The sequence below is a fragment of the Mobula hypostoma genome, chromosome 4 (genome assembly GCF_963921235.1).
Source record: "Mobula hypostoma chromosome 4, sMobHyp1.1, whole genome shotgun sequence".
NCBI lineage: Eukaryota > Metazoa > Chordata > Chondrichthyes > Myliobatiformes > Myliobatidae > Mobula > Mobula hypostoma.
In genome coordinates, this window is record NC_086100.1 from 152,393,125 (window position 1) to 152,415,511 (window position 22,387).

Below are 22,387 nucleotides of genomic sequence, written 5' to 3' on the forward strand. Positions count from 1 at the left end.
TCTGCTAGGACCTGTGGTGATTTTAATGCCATCATCAACCCTTACCAAAAGTAGATCAATACCCTCTGCCCAGGATAGAGGGTATCTTTGCAAACCTTTCTGGAAGGAGACACTTCAACAAAGTGGACATAGCTGAGGCCTTCCTGCAGGTGAGATGGAAGAAGAGTCCAAAGTATTTGTCACTATAAACACTCACAATACGCTTACTTTTGGAGTAGCATCTGAACCTGCACTCTGGCAGCAAGCTATGGATCAGGTGTTACAACTCCATCCAGGCACTCAGTGTTACCTGGAGAACATCATTGTTACTGGTGTGGGTGACAAGGAACATCTTCAAAATCTCAAAGTAGTGTTAAAAAGATTAAAAGATTATGGGCTCAGAACATGATGCAACAAGTGTGAATTCTTTAAACCAAGCATCACTTACTGTGGTCACACCATTAACAAACAAGTATGACACAAGTGTGCTGTGAAAATTCAAGCAGTGGTGGATGACCCACAGCTAAAGGACTTGTCACAGTTGTGGTCCTTTTTAGGATTTGTCAATTCCTCTAACAGGTTCCTGTCAAACCTTGGTACTGTGCTCCACCCCTTGAACTCATTACTACAGATCAAGAAGAAATGGCAATAGACAAAGCAGTGTGAGGTGACTTTTCAAAAGGCAAAGAAAATGGTGACGTCAGACACTGCACTCACACATTGTGATCCATATCGTCTAGTGAAGTTTGCCTATGATGCTTCGCCTTATGGTATAGGTGCAGTGATGACACATGTTATGAGTGATGGAAGCGAATGCCCCATAGTGCATCATGTTCCCTTATCACTGCAGAGAAAGATTACATACAGATTAACAGCAACACACATCAAAGTTGCTGGTGAACGCAGCAGGCCAGGCGGCATCTCTAGGAAGAGGTGCAGTTGACGTTTCAGGCCGAGACCCTTCGTCAGGACTAACTGAAGGAAGAGTGAGTAAGGGATTTGAAAGTTAGAGGGGGAGGGGGAGATCCAAAATGATAGGAGAAGACAGGAGTCCTTTGAGAGACTACTTTGATCAAAAATGAGTACTTGAAAAGATTAACGACAGAAATGGACCACTCTCCTACACAGTGGAGATTGCGTCTGATGTCATCTGAAGATGTCACATCGATCAGTTGTGGAGAGCAGTCAATTGTTGGAGAAGAAAGGTGGCCAGAGCTGTCAGAACCACTTCCTGCAGTCCCAGAGTCATGTCCTACAATCACCACAGAGGAGCCCCCAGAACCTGAGATTGTTTCACAGCCACAAGTCTCACCTGTCAAGCAGAGTGACACCCCAACCCCGCCTTGTCAGGAAAGACCTTCTTACTCTCCACAAGAGTAAGAAATCTCCATAGTGATTGAATCATTAGGCCTGAATGGGACAATTTAAAATTCACTATATATTGTTGTATTATATAGCATAATGTGTATATACAGAATACATACACACATATAATGTAAATACACACACACACACACACACACACACACACAACACACACATATATATATATATATATATGACTGGAGAACAATGCATCATGTATTTGAGTTGAGATGTATTCTATATAGAGTTGGAATATTTTAGCTAAGCATGGAGGAGTGTCGAGAATTTAATATTTCAGTAATATAAAGATTAAGCATTCTATGTTTGTTCACATAATTCATTACGGGTTAAATGTAAGAAGTACGTAAGTGGCGTATGTCATTACGCCCCATGTCATATGTGAACATCTCACTAAAGTAAAACTAAGTAGACAACTTATCTTGGCTCTCATGTTTTTTCTTTTGATCAGTTTTTAGATACAAAGCGTAACATGTCCTGCCATTCTGTGACATATGAGTTGTCTCAAACTCTTGTTTAAATACTGCTCAGGATTTGTAATGATGGAAACATTGTAACTGTTTCTTTTTATTAGATTGTTAGAATGTGAACCAAATGTAGAGACAGAACCATTAAACAAGCAAATCCAGAATTACCTGCCAGTGACATCTACCCTCCCCCCACCCCACTCGGTCTTCTGCAGAGAAAACTTACACCATATTTTATGGAGGTTTGATGGGTAATTTTCCTTGGTTGAGGTGTTTAAAGTTGGTGTCATTGTCCCTAAGTAAGTCGTCATGCATTCACGTCTGATAGGAGAATAAACTGTCTCACCCAGAGAGTAATCAATCTTTGGAATTCTCTTTCCAGGAGGACTGGGGATGGGGAACTCAAGTGTTGTAGATACATTTTTGGATATTAAAAGATTGAAGAGATATGGGTTCATGCAAGAATATGATACTGAGGTCAGAGATTAACCATGAAGATATTGAGTGGTAGAGCAGACATGAGCAGTTGGATGACCTTATCCTATTTCTGTGTCTTATGTTATAATATTTTGCATATTTAGAGCTCATTGTAGAAGCTTAATGAAATCACTGAAATGACAGAAATGTCAATATTGTAAAACACGATAGTACTACTACCCTACTTAATGAAGTGCAATTAACATTTTAATAATGTACTCAAATAAACTAACTATTCAATCTATTCTCTTGATAGGAATAACAAATTTTATATATAAAGTAATTCCTATTTTATGAAAGTTTGATTCACAAATTTTTGCTGTAAACCCTTTGACTCTGAAAACATGTCTTCAATTATAAAGCTATTTTTTGCTATAATGAAGAACACTCCACTCTTTGCACATTGCAATACACTGCATTGGAACATAGAACATAGAAATCTGCAGCACGTTACAGGCCCTTCGGCCCACAATGCTGTGCTACTCTAGAAACTGCCTAGAATTTCCCTAGCACATTGCCTGATATTTTTTCTAAGCTCCATGTACAAATGGGGTATTTTTAAAAGACCCTATTGTATCTGCTTTCACCACTGCCGCCAGCAGTGCATTCCACGCACTCACCACTCTCTATGAAAAACTTACCCTGACATCCATTCTATGCCTATTTTCAAGCACCATAAAACTATACCCCTTTGTGTTGGCCATTTCAGCCCTGGGAAAAAGCCTCTGCCATTCCACACAATCAATGCCCCTCATCACCTTATACACCTCTATCAGGTCACCTCTCATCCTCCGTCGCTCCAAGGTGAAAAGGCCAAGTACACTCAACCTATTTTCATAAGGTACGCCCTCCAATCCAGGCAACATCCTTGTAAATCTACTCTGCACTGTCTTTCTAGTATCCACATCCTTCCTGTAGTGAGGTGACCAGAACTGAGCACGGTACTCCAAGTGGGGTCTTACTAAGGACTTATATAGCTGTAACATTACTACCTCACGGCTCTTGAACTCAATCCCATGGTTGATGAAGGCCAACACATCATACACCTTCTTAACAACACTGTCAACCTGCGCAGCAGCTTTGACTATCCTATGAGCGTGGACCCCAAGATCTCTCTGATTCTCCACACTGTCAAGAGTCTTACCATTAATATTATATTCTGTCTTCAAATTGAACCACTAAACACTTAACTGGGATGAAGTCCATCTGCCACTTCTCAGCCCAGTTCTGCATCCTATTGATGTCTCACTGTAACCTCTGACAGCCCAACACACTATTCACAACACCCCCAACCTTTGTGTCATCAGCAATCTTACTAACCCATCCTTCTACTTCTTCATTCAGGTCACTTATAAACATCACAAAGAGGAGGGATCCCTGAACAGATCCCTGCGAAACACCATTGGTCACCGACCTCCATGCAGAATACGAACCATTTAAAATCACCCTTTGTCTTTTGTGGGCAAGCTAGTTCTGGATCCACAAAACAAGTTCTCCTTGGATCCCATGTCTCCTTACTTTCTGAAGGAGCCTAGCATGGGGAATCTTATTAAATGCCTTGCTGAAATCCATATACACTACATCCACTACTCTACCTTTATCAATGTGTCTTGTTCCATCCTCAAAGAATTTAATCAAGCTTGTAAGGCACGACCTGCCCTTGACAAAGCCATGCTGATTATCCCTAATCAGATTAAGTCTCTCCAAGTGTTGATAAATCCTGCTTCTCAGGATCTTCTCCAACAACTTGCCCAGCACTGAAGTCAGACTCACTGGGTTATCTCTATTTCCTCTCTTGAAAAAGGGAACAACATTTGTAACCCTCCAATCCTCCAGTACTTCCCCCATCCCTACTGAAGACGCAAAGATCATCGCAAGAGGCTCAGCAATCTTTTCCCTCACTTCCCACAGTAGCCTGGGGTATATCACATCTGGTCCCAGTGACTTATCTAACTTAATTCTTTTCAAAAGCTCCAGCACATCCTCTTTCTTAATGTCTATATGCTCAAGCATTTCAGTCCACTGTAAGTCATCCCCACAATTGCCAAAGTCTTTTTCCCTGGTGAATACTGAAGCAAAGTATTCATTAAGTAACTCCACTACCTCGTCCAACTCCATGCACGTTTCCACTATCGCACCTGATTGGTCTTATTCTCAGACAGCTCATCCTCTTTCTCTTCACATACTTGTAGAATGCCTTGGGGTTTTCCTTAATATTACTCACCAAGGCCTTCTCATGACAACCTCATAATTTTCTAGAGCTCTGGTACCTAGTTTCTTGAACCTTTCATAAGCTTTTCATTTCTTCTTAACTAGATTTTTTACATCCTCTGTACACCATGGTTCCCTAAACCTACCATCCTTTCCCTGCCTCAATGGAACATACCTATACAGAACTCCACGCAGATGTTCCCTGAGCATTTGCCACATTTCTGTTGTGCATTTCCCTGAGAACATCTGTTCACAATTTCTTGCCTAATAGCATCATGTTTCCCCCTACCCCAATTAAATGTTTTCTCAAGTTGTCTGCTCCTATCCCTCTCCAGCACTATGCTGAAGTAGATAGAATTGTGGTCACTACCTCTAAAATGATCTCACACCGAGAGATCTGACACCTGGCCAGGTTCATTTCCCAATGCCAGATCAAGTACAGTCTCTCCTCTAGTTGTCTTATTTATATATTGCATCAGGAAACTCCACCCCACCTAAACCCCTTGTGTTAGAGAGATGCCAATCAAAATTAGGGAAGTTAAAATCTCCCATCACAATAACCCTATTATTATTGCACCTTTCCAGAATCTGCCTCCCTGTCTGTTCCTCGATATCTCTGTTACTATTGGGGGGTCTATAAAAAAACACCCAGTAGAGTTATTGCCCCTTTTGTGTTTCTGACTTCCACCCACACTGTCTCAGTAGACCATCCCTCCATGATTTCTTCCTTTTCTGCAGCTATGACACTATCCCTAATTAGCAATGCCACACCCCTACTTCTTTTGCCTCCCTACCTGTCCTTTTTGAAACATCTAAAGCCTGGCAGACTCAGAGGCCACTCCTGCCCCTGAGGCATCCAAGTCTCTGTATGGCCACAATGTCATAGATCCACGTATTGATCCACGCTCTAAGTTCATCCACCTTGTTTATGATATTCCTTGCATTAAAATAGACACATCTCAAGCTATCAGTCTGGGTGCACCTTTGCTCTAACATCTGCCTATCCTTCCTCACAAACTCCCTACAAGCTGTCTCTACTTGTGCTCCAACCTCCCTATCCTCTGCCTCTTCACTTCGGTTCCCACCCCCGTGCAAATCTAGTTTAAGTCCTCCCCAATAGCATAAGCAAATCTCCCCGCCAGGATATTAGTCCCCCTTGGATTCAAGTGCAACCCATCTTTTCTGTATAGTTCACACCTGCCCCAGAAGAGGTCCCAATGATCCAAAATTCTGAATCACTGCCCCATGCTCCAATCCTTCAGCCACTTATTTATCCTCTGTCTCATTCTATTTCTATTTTCACTGTCATGTGGCACAGGCAGCAATCCGGAGATTACTACCTTTGTGGTCCTGCTTCTCAGCTTCCTTCCTAACTCCCTGTGTTCTTCTTTCAGGACCTGCACCCTTTTTCTACCTATGCCATTGGTACCAATATGTACCGTGACCTCTAGCTGCTCACCCTCCCATTTCAGGATACTCTGGACACGCTCAGAAACATCATGAACCCTGGCACCTGGGAGGCAAACTACCATTCTTTTTTCTTTTTCACACCCACAGAATCGCCTATCTGTCCCACTAACTATAGAGTCCACTTATTACCACTGCCATCCACTTCTGTTCCCTACCCTTCTGAGCTACAGCTTCTATCTTAAAGTTGTGTATGTCTTTCTTTACTCTACTATCTGTAAAATGTTTAATCAGTTAACATTGAATTAAATCTCTGGTTTGCTGTTGATGAGAGTTGATCAATGCGATGGGTAGTTCAGCTTGTTTGATGAAACCCTGTAGAATGGCTTTCTGATACTCACCAGAGCCTGGATAGGCCAGTTCATTTCTGACAAACACTTAATCCCAGCCAACAGATTTCTTTGAGCCCTTGCTTGTGGGAGAGGGTGCCTGAAGTTTAAAAAGAGCTTGTGGCCTTTCGGGAATTTTTGGCAGACTGCAATCATAACAATCTATTAGGCATTAGACCAATAAAAAGAAGCGGGGTGTAAGCAGAGTGCCCATTGTGTGAGTGGCCAGCATTTGAGTGGTCCAACTTTGGTTCAAGGGTCTTGGGCAAGAGGGGATGAAGGCTCTAAATAAGTTCTAGTAAGTTTTTTTTACTCTTTCTTTGTCTATTAGTACATAGCTAGTGTGGTGAGAATGGGTTCTTCGTGTAAAATGCGGGAACGCTGGGTGACCTCCACTCTCCTGATAACTTCATCTGTATGAAGAGCATCAGGCTACAGTTCCTTAGAGAACTTGTTTAGGAAATGGACCTGCAGCTTGATGACCTTCAGTTCACACTGGAAAATAAAGAAGTGAAAGATGGGAACTAAAGGGCGTCAGCCCTAAGTTGCAGGGGCCAGGTAGCTGGGTGACTGTCAGAAAAAGGAAAGGGAATAGGCAGCCAGTGCATAGTACCACTGTGGCCATTCCCCTCAATAATAAGAATTGGATACTGTTGGGAGGGCTGGGACCTACCGGGGGAAACTGACTGGGTCTTCGGCACTGTGTCTGCAAGGGGAGGAGAAGAGGAGAGTAGTAGTGATAAGGGATTCCAGAATTAGAGAAGCAGGTTCTATGGATGTGAAAGAGACGCCTAGATGGCATGTTGCCTCCCAGTGTTACTACACACACCCATTCATGCCAGTTTCCAAGGTTTAGATACTCTAATTCCCCGGAGTATGGATAGCTGGTGCAGCCCCTTTTAAAGATTAAGGACAGTCCCGCTAAATTGGCAATCATGTTTTGGGCACCAAGGATTAAGCATTTAAGGGGCAACTGAACTGAGGTTTGGTGCTCAATTGTAAGCCTGCTCATGATTTTGTCTAGTGTTGGTTTTGTGCTCAGATTCTCGAACCAGTTTAAAGACATGTCTCAATCCTAGCCTCGGATACTCCAGCATCTGGATCCAAGCCATTCTCGCCCAGGACTTTCATCGCAGTACGGATGACCCACAGTATGGACCCAGCGGGGTATCAGGGCCTTTCGTCCGCTGTGACCAGCCACAGCAAAGATACTTCCCGACAGAACCTGGAGGTACACGACCTCTAGGTAGCCATTAGTCAATTTTTGCAAGGAGGAGGTCGGAGTTGCTTGAGAGAACCAGTCGTCCTGCTCCAGAGCCAGTACGTCTTCCAGCCCTGGAGAGGTTCCATGGTGACCTGGGTTCTTGCTTCCTCATCTAGTGCTCATTAGTGTTTGAGCTCCAACCATCCAGGTTCCCTTTGGAGTGCAGAAAGGTGACTTTCATTATCACTTTTCTGACCGAGAAAGCCCTGACCTGGGCCACCGCACATTGGGAACGCAGGTCGGAGATTTGCTCGGCCGCCATGAGGGAGGTATTTCATCACTCTGCTGAGCTAGCCAAGCCTCAGAGCACTGATGAACGTCTGATGGGGAGTGGGGGGAACAGTCAGTGGCTGACTAAGCAATCGAATTTTGGACATTGCCCTAGGAGAGTGGTTGGAATGAGGAGACCTTGGCTACGCTATCCTGCCACGGATTCTGAGACAAACTGAGAAACGCCGTCGCCTTGGGAGAGCCAGCAGAGAACTTCTCATCGACCAGTCTATCAGTCTCAATAATCATGTGGCGGAGTGTAAGTGAGACTACATCTCTAGGGCTAGTCTGAGCCTGGACTCATGGCATCGTTGTTCCACTCCCCAAACTCAGACAACGACCAGCCTGTCGCCTGTTCAAGGTCCAGTCGAACCCATGCAGGTTGGTGGACTGGACTCTCTGCTGATGAGAGGTCCCAGTGCCGGAGTCAAGGTTCCAGCTTTTCCCGCAGGAAAGCAGGCCACCTGGGGAACTGTAAGACAGGTGTGTCAGGGATGGCAGCAGCCACTCTGCCCTACCCCACTGATTCTGGTTTCGTGCTGAAGGTGGACTTTACCTGGGGTAAGAGCTTGAGGGAGGTGAAGGCTTTTGTGGGCTCTGGGACTGCGGGTAATTTTCTGGGTAAAGGAGTCGCCTGTGGGCTCAGCATACTGTTGTAAGAGTTGAGTTAGTCTTTGCACGCCACTGTCTTGGACATTCGCCCGCTAGGCTCTGGCTGGATCCAGCAACAGACCACGGTTTTGCAGATAGGGGATCATGTGGAAGACATTAGTTTTTCCACTCGTACCCCAGATCCTCGGGCACCTTTGGCTGCCTCAGCCAAACCCATCTGTGGACTGGAGGGAGGGGAGAATCAGAGCTTGGTCCAGACATTGTCAGAAGGTTTTGTTTGGCTTGTTGTTCCGACCCCAGACTCCCATGCCCAGCAGCTAACGAAGGACAGACCTCTGCTCAGAGTAACCTGGAGCTTTCAGGAGACCCAGTCCTACCTACAAGGGAAGATGCCAGCTCCAGCCAATAGGTCTGTGCAAGTTCTAACACTCTGCAGTCAGAAGTGTGCTAGAATGAGATTGCTAGTTCAGGAGCAAACCAAGGAGGTGACCAAGCAGTATGGAACTCTAGCAGTTAGGCCTAAGGGCTCTAGTTGCCAGGTCCCTTCTAAGGGGAAGGCTCCAAAACGGAGATCCTTGGAAACTAGGCCCAGGAGCACAAAGACCATTTGTCACACCTCGCTGTCGATGTCTGAGGAGAAGGATGAGGATTTGGACTGTGATTTGGCTTCTGTTTTCACGAAAGACTCTTGTGGACCTATGGGGCGATTCTAGGGTCTGCCGAAGCACCCCCTACTACTGACGGAGTCTCTGAAGTCATCCTCGGAGGAAGGTTCAGGGGTAATTGCAGCATTCATGCCAGTAGAAATCCCTTCCATCTACAAGGATTTGGAAGAGGTCTTCATTAATGGAAAGGCCTCGATTCTTCCACCACACCAACCCTGTGACTGTCAATAGATCTACTGCTTGTTGCCCTCCACGGGGACAATTATACACACTCACAGGCCAGGAGAGAAGCACTATGGGGGAGTATATTAAAGAGGCTCTTGCACTGGGATTTATTTGGTCCTCCACCTCTCGAGCCAGTGCTGGCTTCTCTGTACAGAAAGAGGACAGGAGTCTGCGGCCTTGCATTGATTATAGAGAGCTGAATCGTATAATGGTTAAGAATACCCTCTTCCACTCATGAACACTGTTTTCGAGATTCTCCAAGGGGCAAGAATTTTCTGAAAGCTGGACTTACGTAGTGCTTACAACCTGGTTCACATAAAGGAGGGTGACGAGTGGAAGATGGCATCCAACACATCAACAGGGCACTATTTGGTCATGCCCTTCAGCCTTGTGAATGCTCCAGCAGTTTTCCAGGCCCTTATAAATTACATGCTCCGGAATGCTGTCCATTTGTCTGCCTTCGTCTATTTGGAAGCCATCCTAATTTTCGTGAAGTCCATGGAGGAGCACGTCGCTCACGTCAGAAATATCCTAAAGAGGTTTCTTGATCATGAACTTTACATCAAGCTGGAGAAGTCTGAATTTAAAGTAACCACCATTTCATATTTGGGCTTCGTCATCTTTAATGGCAATCTCAAGATGGACTCTCGTAAGACACAGGCAGTCGGAGATTGGCCACAGACATCCCATGTGAAGCAAGTTAAACGATTTCTGGGATTTGCCTACTTTTATCAAAAGTTTATCAGATACTTCAGCTCAGTGGTGGCTCCATTGATGGCACTAACCAAGAGATGCTCGGGTCATTTTGTTTGGACTACTGAGGCAGAGGCTGCTTTCGCAGAGCTCAACAACGGGTCATGACAGCTCCCATTTTGTCGCATCTAATCTGGACCTTCCCTTCAACATGGAGATGGACACCTCAAATGCCGGAGTAGGTGAAGTGTTGGCTCAACAGACACCTTCGGACAATAAACTGCACCCACGTGCATTCTTTTCCAGGTGGCTATCTCTGGCAGAGGTGAACTGCAACATTGGAAATAGAGAGCTGCTCGCAGTCAAGTTGACTTTGGAGGAATGGCATCATTGGCTCAAGGGGGCCAAGAATCCTTTTGTCATATGGGCGGACCGCAAGAACCTGGCTTATATTCAGGAGGCCAAGAGACTGAATTCCAGGCTGGTCAGGTGGTCTCTTTTCTTTAACCATTTTAATTTCATCCTGACCTATTGACCGGGATCTAAGAACCAGAAACCAGATACCTAGTCCCATCAGTTTGATGAACCCGAATGAGAAAACCAACCTACCACCATTTTGCCCCGAGCCAAGGTGATAGCATCAATTTGTTTGGGGATTGACACCCTTGTTTGCAAGGCCCAGACACAAGTGGAGATTCCTCAGAACAGCCCTCCTAGGCTGTTCATTCCTAGTCCTGTCTGGTCGTGGGGTCTTCAATGGGGACATGCATTAAGAGTGACATCTCACCCAGTGATTGCCAGGACCCTTGAGTTTATTAAGAGGTGATATTGGTGGCCTGGAATTGTGAGGTAGCTCCATCTGTACATACAGGCATGCGAGGTGTGCGCCCAGAACAAGCAGCCCCGTGCCCAACTGCAAGGGCTTCTTCACCCTCTGCCTGTTCCAGAAAGACCATTATCTCCCATCTCCGTGGACTTTGTCACAGGTCTTACTCATCCTAAGGGGAAGACCATTATCAGGGTAATTGTGTTTTTTGAAGGCCTGCAAATTCATTGCCTTGAAACATCTGTAGCAGAGACATCTGAGATTGTCCTGCAGCAGGCCTTCAGGTAGATACTGTGTCAGATCACGGTCTGCAATTCGCATCACGTTTCTGGAGAGCGTTTTGCACACTGATTGGGGTGACAGCGAGTCTTTCCTGTGGGTTTCACACGCAGTCCACGGCCAGATGGAGTGGGTGAACCAAGATATGGAATGTACTCGAAGATTCCTGGCCTCTGAAAGACTGAACGAGTGGAGTGACCATTTGATCTGACCACTTTACAGCATTCGGCACATGGGCAGTCTCGTTTCGAATGTGAATTTGGATATTCTTTGCCACTCTTCCTTGAGCAAGAGGCAGAGATTGGAATTCCTGCAGCTGAAGATCTCATCTGACACTGCAAGAGAGACGTTCTAGAGCAAGGGAGGTTTTATCAGCTTCTTCCCAGAAGGCTGAACTAAAAGCTAACTGCAAGAGAAGACAGTGGCCAGTTTTGTAGCCTGGACAATAGGTCTGGCTGTTGACTCAGGTTTTGCCTCTTTGAGGCGAACAAATTCATTGGACCCTTCAGGATTCTGTGTAAACCTGGTGGACTGCACCCTGCGGTTCCCCAAGACATTCAAGACGAATCCCACTTTCCATGTTTGCAAGTTAAAGCCTGTGAACACCAACCCATTAGCCCTACTGCCATCAGAATGAAATCAAATCCTCAGAAACAGGTGATTTGGGATTTGAAGATGTAGAATCCTTGTGGGTAGAGTTAAGAAACTGTAAGGGTAAAAAGACTCTAATGGTGGTCACTGCATATACAGACCTCTTAACAGTAACCAAGATGCAGGGTACAAATTACAATGCGAGATAAAAAAAAAGGCATGTAAAAGGGGCATTATTACAATAGTCATGGGGGATTTTAAAATGCAGGTATATTGGTGATGTAGGTTGGTGCTGGATCCCAAGAGATGGAGTTTGTAGAATGATACGAGACAGCTTTTTAGAGCGGCTTGTAGTTGAGCCCACTAGGAAAAAGGCAATTCTGATTGGGTGTTGTGTAATGAATCAGATTTGATTAAGGAGCTGAACAAGCCCTTAGGAGACAGTGATCTCAATGTGATTGAATTCACCGTACAGTTTAAGTAGGAGAAGCAAAACTCAGATATATCAGTATTATAGTGAAGTAAAGGGAATTACATGAGAGAGGAGCTGGCCAAAGTTGATTGGAAGGGGACACTAACAGGGATGATGGTAGAACAGCAATGGGTCAAGTTTTTGGGAGCAATTTGGAAGGCAAAAGGGTAGCTTCATCCAAAGAAGAAGTATTCTAAAGGGAGGATGACACAACCTTAGCTGACAAGGGAAGTAAGACAGCATAAAAGCAAAAGAGAGGACAGCATAATGTTGCAAAATTAGTGGGATTCTAGACAATTTGGAACCTTTTCAAAACAAACAGAAGACAACTAATAAAACCATAAGAAGAAAAAAGTTGAAATATGAAGGTAAGGTGGCCAATAATAAAAGAGAGGACACCAAAATTTTTCTCAGATTATATAAAGGGTAAAAGAGAGGCAAGATGATCTGAAGCTAGGTGGAGGGGCAGGTAGATTAAGGAAGAGGGAGTCTGCAGATGAACTTAGACAGATTAGGAGAATGGGCAAAGGAGTAGCAGATGGAACACAATGTAAGGAAGTGTATGGTCATGCAATTTGGTAAAAGAAATTTTCTAAGCAGGGAGAAAATTAAAAAATCAGAGGTGCAAAGGGAACTGGGAGTCCACGTGCAGGATTCCCTGAAGGTTAACTTGCAAGTTGAGTCAGTCGCAAATTTAAAGTTAGCATTCATTTGAAGAGGAGTAGAATATAAAAGCAAGAGTGTAATGCTGAGATATTATAAGGTATAGGTCCAACAACACTTGCACTATTGTGAGTAGTTTTGGGCCCCTTATATAAGAAAAGATGCGCTAACATTGGAGAGGGTCCAGATGAGGTTCGCAAGAATGATTCTGGGAATGAAAGGGTTAATGTATGAGGAGCATTTGAGGGCTCTGGGCCTGAACTCACTGGAGTTTAAAATAATGAGGAGGGGGTGGAATCTCATTGAAATCTATCAAATATTGAAAGGCTGAGATAGGGTGGATGTGGAGAGGATATTTCCCATCATGAGGGAGTCTAGAATCAGCTGCCACAGCCTCAGAATAGAGAGACGTCCATTTAGAATAGAAATTAGAGCAAATTTCTTTAGCCAGAGGTTGGTGAATCTGTGGAATTCATTACCACTGACGGCTATGGAGGCCAAGTCATTAGGTATATTTAGAGTGGAGCTTGATGGGTTCTTAATGAGTCAGGGTGTCAAAGGTTAATGTGAGCAGACAGGAGAATGGTGTTGAGACAGATAATGAATCAGCCATTATAGAATGGTGGAGCAGTCTCGATGGGCCAAATGGCCTAATTCTGCTCCTATGTGTTATGGTCTGATGGTCTTTTGGAATAGTGGTGCATGCTGCCACTTCTCTGGTTGCAAAATCCGGGTCGCTACAAATGGATTTAAATGTAAAGTAACTTGTTTTGTATCTATTGATGATGGAGTCATGTTCGAATATTCTATCTGATCTTTGAGCATGGATCAGATGAAAATTTCCTGTGCAATAGATTATTGAAAAGGACAAATTACTTCCTGCAATTTCCTTTTCCGTAATTTACAGTATAATCTTTGCTCTTTAACTTTTAGCATTGTGTTTATTCATTTTGTAATTTGCTTTATCTTAAAGTCAGGAGTGTTTCCACTGTTCATGTTGAAGAAAATCTTGTCCAGATGTTCACTAAGAAGAACAAAAGAAGCTTACTACTTAGAACATAAAAATAATCTTACTTTCAGCATTCTGTAGATAAATACACAGTCCAAATATGCAATGAGCAGTTGAGCCTATACCTTCACAAAATTTAAATGCTAAATGCTACTAGAATAGGCAGATAGATAGAAAGGTTCAGAGGGATATGGGCCAAACACAGGCAAATAGGACTGGCTCACCTGGGGCCGGCTGGTGGCGCAATGATATCGGCGCCGGACCCAGGTTCGAAACTAGTCGGGTCTGCCCCCGAGTACGCTTTCCATCTGTGCCGGGTTGAGTGTCAAGGTCGCAACTCGATCTCGTAAAATAAAGGGAAAATACTGCGAAAAATGTCTGTGTGAGGAGTGGCTCGCCACACCGTCTCTCTCTCTCGCTCCGCGCCTTGTAAAAGCCATGAAAAAGACATAATCAGACGCACGCAGGGACATGCAGATGCACATGCACCGACTCGCACGCACGTGGGCACACACACAAAAGAAAGGACTGGCTCACCTGGGCATCTTGGACCAGTTAGGTCAAAGGGCTCATTTCCCTGCTGCAAAAATCTTTGGCTCTGTACCTTGCTCTCTTGATTTTTTTCCAGGAAGAGGACCTCCGTGAACTGGCATCTCGCCTTGTAGGTGCTGAGAATGGGAAAGCATCATTGGAGAACCAAGTGTCAGATCTACACACTCAGCTATTCCAAACTAAATGTGAGAGCTATGGTCTGAAGAAACAATGCCTGGAGTCAGAACTGCAATTAACCGCAAATCGAAATGTAAGAATATCTGGACGTCATTTATTCTACCTAACTGGTTAGAACTATTCTAGATTACCAAAGAATGAACATTGAAGCTATGTAACACAGTACTAAAGAGTGGAAAAATGATTTAAAACCTATTTTAGATTTCAGCCTATCTCTTCTAGATACAATGAATGGTTCAGCCTTCTCCAGTGACTTTCCTGCAATAAAGAAAGGCATGTGTTAGTGTCAGTCTTGTGAAGTGTTTAGAGAATTCGCCTGTGGTACAGAAATTGTGCAGAACATGAGAAATGCAGCTGGAAATCAGAGAATATTTCCTCTATAACTAATTGGATACTGAGTCATAACTGAGGCCAACAGATTGTTGTAGGGCAAGTACACAGCAAATGGTGGGTAAATAGAGACAAGATGGATCTCTATTTGAATGGAAGTATGTACTCAGCATACTAAGTGACCTGCCCTTCTTTCAATGTTTCATGGTGTATCTTGCCTGTTATGATGAGGTCATTGAACTTCATTGGTGCACAGGCAAATGGGTTAGTAATTAGTGCTGCTTCCGTTCATGAGGTTTGAATGATGTTACTGAATCATTTACTGACACGCAGGCACATGAGTCGGTTCTGCTTTGTTCAATTTAGTCTGATATGAATCATCTTGATAGGACTGAGAGTAATCCAGTTATTTATCGTTGCATTGTTTTCAGTATATGGATGAGGATGTCTTTTGATAACTTCTGCATTCCTCACTTCAGTCTTTCTTCCTCAGTATAAAACCTTCTGGAACATTGTTTATCATATTCTGAATCACAAAGGCTTGTGTAATATAGAAGTGATTTATGTTATCATGCAGCGTGATGCACAAGACAAGTTAATGCAAGTGTAGTTATATGCTCTTACTGTTTGCAAACTGGTGAGTTAGGAGCTTGTTGAACTTTGAATTGGATTGGCAGTCATGAAAGTGAGCTTCCATCCTGATTAAGTGATGAGATTAACCTAAAAATTTGAACAGATGTAAACTGGATTACTAATTTGCCACTGTGATTTTGATGATCACATCATGTCAAGATCTACCTGAAACTCAATTCCATTTTTGCAGGCGGCTTCTGCAAATGTACATTATACAATTGACTCCTGTTTTATCCCCTAGTTAAGTTGTCAATACTTCTGACAATGCCTAGACAAAGCAATGATTAAAATCAGCCAAATTTCAAATCTCCTTTTTGATGGAAAGCCTATGGGTATTATAGCAGTACCAGATAATATCTCTTCACGGTATCTACAATGCATAGTAACCATGGTGAGATGGTGTCATATTAGATGATGTTGTTTCCAGAAACATGTGAAGACGTGCTTTTATTTCCTATACCACAGATAAATGAAAGCCTTCTGTGGGAGATAACAAGACTGAAACAAAGTTTGCAGGCTTTGGAACAACAAATTGTAAACCTGCAGAGTGAAAAGACAACTTTATCCTCTCAGCTGAAGACACTAGAATCTGAACAGCAGCAGATATCTAATGAGAAAGAGCTGTTAGTGGAAACACTGAAAGGAATGAAGTGTCACAGATGCAGTGATTCCTTGTTACTGAATCAATTTGACGGCAGGTAATTTTGTTTCATTTTTTGTTTCCTGAATGGTAACAAGATTCAGCATTATAATTAAAGGAAGGAAAGGGGATGACAGCGACAACTCGCGGATACCTCCTCTTATTTACCCCTCGATCGTGACCCCACTAAGGAGCACCAGGCCATTGTCTCCCACACTATCAACGACTTTATCCGCTCAGGGGATCTCCCATCCACTGCTACCAACCTTATAGTTCCCACACCCCGCACTTCCCGTTTCTACCTCCTACCCAAGATCCACAAACCTGCCTGTCCTGGCCGACCTATTGTCTCAGCTTGCTCCTGCCCCACCGAACTCGTTTCTGCATACCTCGACACTGTTTTATCACCCCTTGTTCAATCCCTTCCAACCTATGTTCGTGACACTTCTCACGCTCTTAAACTTTTCGATGATTTTAAGTTCCCTGGCCCCCACCACTTTATTTTCACCATGGATGTCCAGTCCTTATATACTTCCATCCCCCATCAGGAAGGTCTCAAAGCTCTACGCTTCTTTTTGGATTCCAGACCTAATCAGTTCCCCTCTACCACCACTCTGCTCCGTCTAGCAGAATTAGTCCTTACTCTTAATAATTTCTCCTTTTGCTCCTCCCATTTCCTCCAAACTAAAGGTGTAGCTATGGGCACCCGTCTGGGTCCTAGCTATGCCTGCCTTTTTGTTGGGTTTGTGGAACAATCTATGTTCCGTGCCTATTCTGGTATCTGTCCCCCACTTTTCCTTCGCTACATCAATGACTGCATTGGCGCTGCTTCCTGCACGCATGCAGAACTCGTTGACTTTATTAACTTTGCCTCCAACTTTCACCCTGCCCTCAAGTTTACCTGGTCCATTTCCGACACCTCCCTCCCCTTTCTAGATCTTTCTGTCTCTGTCTCTGGAGACAGCTTATCCACTGATGTCTACTATAAGCCTACTGACTCTCACAGCTATCTGGCCTATTCCTCTTCTCACCCTGTCTCTTGCAAAAACGCCATCCCCTTCTCGCAATTCCTCCGTCTCCGCCGCATCTGCTCTCAGGATGAGGCTTTTCATTCTAGGACGAGGGAGAAGTCTTCATTTTTTAAAGAAAGGGGCTTCCCTTCCTCCACTATCAACTCTGCTCTTAAACGCATCTCCCCCATTTCACGTACATCTGCTCTCACTCCATCCTCCCACCACCCCACTAGGAATAGGGTTCCCCTGGTACTCACCTACCACCCCACCAGCCTCCGGGTCCAACATATTATTCTCCGTAACTTCCGCCACCTCCAACGGGATCCCACCACTATGCACATCTTTCCCTTCCCCCCTCTCTCTGCATTCCGCAGGGATCGCTCCCTACACAACTCCCTTGTCCATTCATCCCCCCCATCCCTCCCCACTGATCTCCCTCCTGGCACTTACCCGTGTAAGCGGAACAAGTGCTACACATGCCCTTACACTTCCTCCCTTACCACCATTCAGGGCCCCAAACAGTCCTTCCAGGTGAGGCATCACTTCACCTGTGAGTCGATTGGGGTGATATACTGCGTCCGGTGCTCCCGATGTGGCCTTTTATATATTGGTGAGACCCGACGCAGACTGGGAGACCGCTTTGCTGAACATCTACGCTCTGTCCGCCAGAGAAATCAGGATCTCCCAGTGACCACACATTTTAATTCCACATCCCATTCCCATTCTGACATGTCTATCCACGGCCTCCTCTACTGTAAAGATGAAGCCACACTCAGGTTGGAGGAACAACACCTTATATTCCGTCTGGGTAGCCTCCAACCTGATGGCATGAACATTGACTTCTCTAACTTCCGCTAGGCCCCACCTCCCCCTCGTACCCCATCTGTTACTCATTTTTATGCACACATTCTTTCTCTCACTCTCCTTTTTCTCCCTCTGTCCCTCTGGATATACCTCTTGCCCATCCTCTGGGTCACACCCCCCCGTCTTTCTTCCTGGACCTCCTGTCCCATGATCCTCTCGTATCCCCTTTTGCCTATCACCTGTCCAGCTCTCGGCTCCATCCCTCCCCCTCCTGTCTTCTCCTATCATTTTGCATCTCCCCCTCCCCCTCCAGCTTTCAAATCCCTTACTCACTCTTCCTTCAGTTAGTCCTGACGAAGGGTCTCGGCCTGAAACGTCGACTGCGCCTCTTCCTATAGATGCTGCTTGGCCTGCTGCGTTCACCAGCAACTTTGATGTGTGTTGCTTGAATTTCCAGCATCTGCAGAATTCCTGTTGTTTGGGGATGACAGAAGTTATTTTCCACAGACTTATGTACTTGAAACAAAGCAATAACTTAAACAAATGGCTTATAAAACAGGGAGCACCATTTAAAAGGAATTAGGAAAGTGTTTGAATGGAAAAATATAAAAGGCTGTATTTAAAGGGGGCACCATAGCAGTTAGCATGTTGCTATAACAGCTCATAGCATCAGAGTTCAGCTTTGGCATCCTCTATGAGAAAGTTTGTATGGGCTTCTTTTGGGTGCTCCGGTTTCCTCCCACAATCCAAAGACATACTGGTTAGTAGGTTAATTGGTTATTGTGAATTGTCCTGTGATTAGGCTAGGGTTGAATAGGCTGGTTGCTGTGCAATGTCGCTTGTTGGGCCTGAAGGGCTTGCTCCACAATGTATTTCCATAAAATAAAAAAATATAGGTGACATAGGACTCAAGTAGATAGCGTTATTTGTAAACTAGCTCAGATATAATAGGACTCAAATTCACCAACAGTGTTCCTATTTCTAACAGTCTCAATTTTACCTCTTAAACTTGAGGTAAATTTACCTCAATTTAAATTTAAATTTACCTCGATTTCTGAGGTCGACGCCGGAGGCTTCACTTCCGGCATCTGTGGATGTCCACCAGTGGAGCGTCCCGCTCCCTCCGGATGAACCGGACCTGGTGGCATCGAGATTCATCGTCACCGAGGAGGATGTTAGAAGGGCCTTCCTGAAGATGAATCCAAGGAAGGCGACGGGCCCAGATTGCATCCCGGGACAGGTTCTCTGGGCCTGTTCAAGCGAGGTAACTGGAGCGTTTGCTGACATCTTCAACTGCTCCTTGCTTGAGTCTAAGATTCCCTCATGTTTTAAGAAGGCAACGATAATCCCAGTGCCGAAGAAGAGCAAGGTGGCATGCCTGAATGACTATCGACCTGTGGCTCTGACATCAATTGCTATGAAGTGCTTCGAGCGATTGTTCATGGCACACATCAACCACAGCCTACCGGTCAACCTCGACGCTTTGCAATTCGCCAATCGGAACAGCAGGTCAATGGCAGATGCCATCTCTCTGGTCCTACATTCCTCCTTAGAACACCTGGAGAATAGAGACACATACATAAGGCTCCTTTTCATTGACTACAGCTCTGCCTTTAATACCATCATTCCAAATAAGCTGATTCCTAAGCTCCGGAACCTGGGCCTTAGCACTCAGATCTGCAGCTGGATCTTCAATTTCCTCACAGACAGGACCTAGGCTGTAAAAATAGGGGACAAGCTCTCCTCTATAATCCCTCTGAGCACCGGTGCCCCACAAGGCTGTGTACTCAGCCCCCTGCTGTACTCACTGTAAACCCATGATTGTGTAGCCAAGTTTCCATCGAACTCAATATATAAGTTTGCTGATGACACAACAATTGTAGGCCGTATCTCGGGTAATGATGAGTTTGAGAACAGAGAGGAAATTAAGAACCTGGTGGCATGGTGCGAAGACAATAACCTATCCCTCAACGTCAGCAAGATGAAGAAATTGGTTGTTGACTTCAGAAGGATTAGCAGACTGCACGACCCAATTTACATCGGTGGTGCACAAGTGGAACAGGTCAAAAGCTTTAAGTTCCTCGGGGTCAATATCACAAATGACCTGACTTGGTCCAACCAAGCAGAGTCCACTGCCAAGAAGGCCCACCAGCACCTTTAATTCCCGAGAAAACTAAAGAAATTTAGCCTGTTCCCTAAAACCCTCACTAATTTTTATAGATGCACTGTAGAAAGCATTCTTCTTGGGTGCATCACAACCTGGTATGGAAGTTGTCCAGTCCAAGACCAGAAGAAGCTGCAGAAGATCGTGAACATGGCGCAGCACATCACACAAAACCAATCACTTGGACTCACTTTACATCGCACGCTGTCGGAGCAGTGCTGCCAGGATAATCAAGGACACGACCCACCCAGCCGACACACTTTTCGTCCCTCTTCCCTCCGGGAGAAGGCTCAGGAGCTTGAAGACTCGTATGGTCAGATTTGGGAACAGCTTCTTTCCAACTGTGATAAGACTGCTGAATGGATCCTGACATGGATATGGGCCGTACCCTTCAAATATCCGGGGGGTTTTTTGCACCACCTTACTTTCCATTTTTCTATTTTCTATTTATGATTTATAATTAAATTTTTAATATTTACTATCGATTTGTAATCCAGGGAGCGGGAAGCGCAGAATCAAATATCGCTGTGATGATTGTACGTTCTAGTATCAATTGTTTGGTGACAATAAAGTATAAAGTATAAAATTTAAATTGTTTTGACAACACCAGGTTCAGGAACAGTTATTACCCTTCGACCATCGGGCTTCTGAACCAATGTGGATAACTTCACTTACCTCAACACTGAACAGATCATTCTACACAACCTATGGACTCACTTTCAAGGACTCCAGAACTCATGTTCTCAGTATTATTTCTTTGTTTATTCATTTTTTTTTGTATTTTCAGTTTGCCTTTTGCAAATTGGTTGCTTGTCAGTCTTTGAGTGTAGTTTTTCACTGATTATTTTACTACTTCATTTTACTGTGAATGTCTGCCAGAAAATTAATCTCAGGGTAATATATGGTGATATATATGTACTTTGATAATAAAGTTAATTTGAATTTTGAATTTTGAGCTGATTACCATGCTGTCAATCAACAAAATTAAAATTTACCACTGAAGGAAGGTAAAGATTCATTGTTAATTTGTTAATCTTCCATTACAATACATTTTGCTATTTTCTCATGCCTGACTTCCACAAGTTAATGACTTTGAAGAAAGGAGTAAACAAGATTGCCATAAGCAATCTCTAAATGCCAGGTGATATTCCTCTGTAGTGTATGGATCTGCAGAACACTATCAGTACTGGTGATTATTGATATAACCACCTTGCTATACTTGAAACAAAGAAAAAGAAATGAGGGGATTTACCTGACGTCAACTACTTTCCAAGAGGATATTTTTGCACAGTAATTTATAGCTTAAGAGTAGAATAAAATGGCAGGAGCCATTGCTTCCTGATGGGACTTTGCCAGGATAGAAGTTGAAGTAGCTCATACACTCCATCCATGGACAGAAGCACAAATTCCACAGGTGGGTAATGAAGCTAAGTTTTGAAAGTGGACTATGAAGTGCAGCCACTACTACATGGTATATTCATGCTCCGCATAGGTTGACAGCGGATGTAATCTCACTTGATCTTGGATCACCTGGACAATAGTAATACCTACATCAGGCTGCTGTTTCTTGATTAGAGCTCAGCCTTCAACACAATCATAACCTCAGTTCGACAAGCTCCAAAACCTGGGCCTCAGCACCTCCATCTGCAACTGGATCCTTGACTTACTCACCAGGAGATCACAGTCTGTACGAATCAAAAATAACATATCTTTCTTGCTGACAATCACACTGGCACACCTCAAGAATGTGTGCTTAGCCCAGTGCTCTACTCTGTCTACAGCTATGACTGTGTGGTTAGGCACAGCTCAAACTCCATCTATAAATTTGCCGACAACACAACTACTGTTGGCAAAATTTTAGATGGTGATGAGGAGGCATACAGGAGTGAGATAGATCAGCTGGTTGAGTGGTGTTGCAACAACCTTGCACTCAATGTCAGTAAGACCAAGGAATTAATTGTGGACTTCAGGAAGGGAAAGGCAAGAGAACACACACCAGTCGTCAGGAAGAGATCAGCAGGGAAAGAGTAAGCAGTTTCAAGTTGCAGGCTATCGACATCTCTGAAGATCTATCCTGCACCCAGTATGTTGATGCAATTACAAAGAAGGCGTGACAGTGGCTATACTTCATTGGGAGTTTGGGGAAAATTGGCATTTCACCAAAGACACTCACAAATTTCTACAAGTATACC

At 44.2% G+C, this 22,387-nt stretch overlaps 1 protein-coding gene across 2 annotated transcripts in view; it reads left to right on the forward strand.

Moving 5' to 3' along the window:
- Nucleotides 1–22,387, forward strand: part of LOC134345680 (uncharacterized) — a 110,104-nt gene that overhangs the window by 60,668 nt on the left and 27,049 nt on the right. For both annotated transcript variants that reach the window (XM_063046733.1, XM_063046732.1), the window contains exons 7-8: nucleotides 14,515–14,684; nucleotides 16,040–16,272. In XM_063046733.1, the coding sequence (XP_062902803.1) occupies nucleotides 14,515–14,684; nucleotides 16,040–16,272 (403 nt within the window). The remainder of the gene's footprint in view (nucleotides 1–14,514; nucleotides 14,685–16,039; nucleotides 16,273–22,387) is intronic.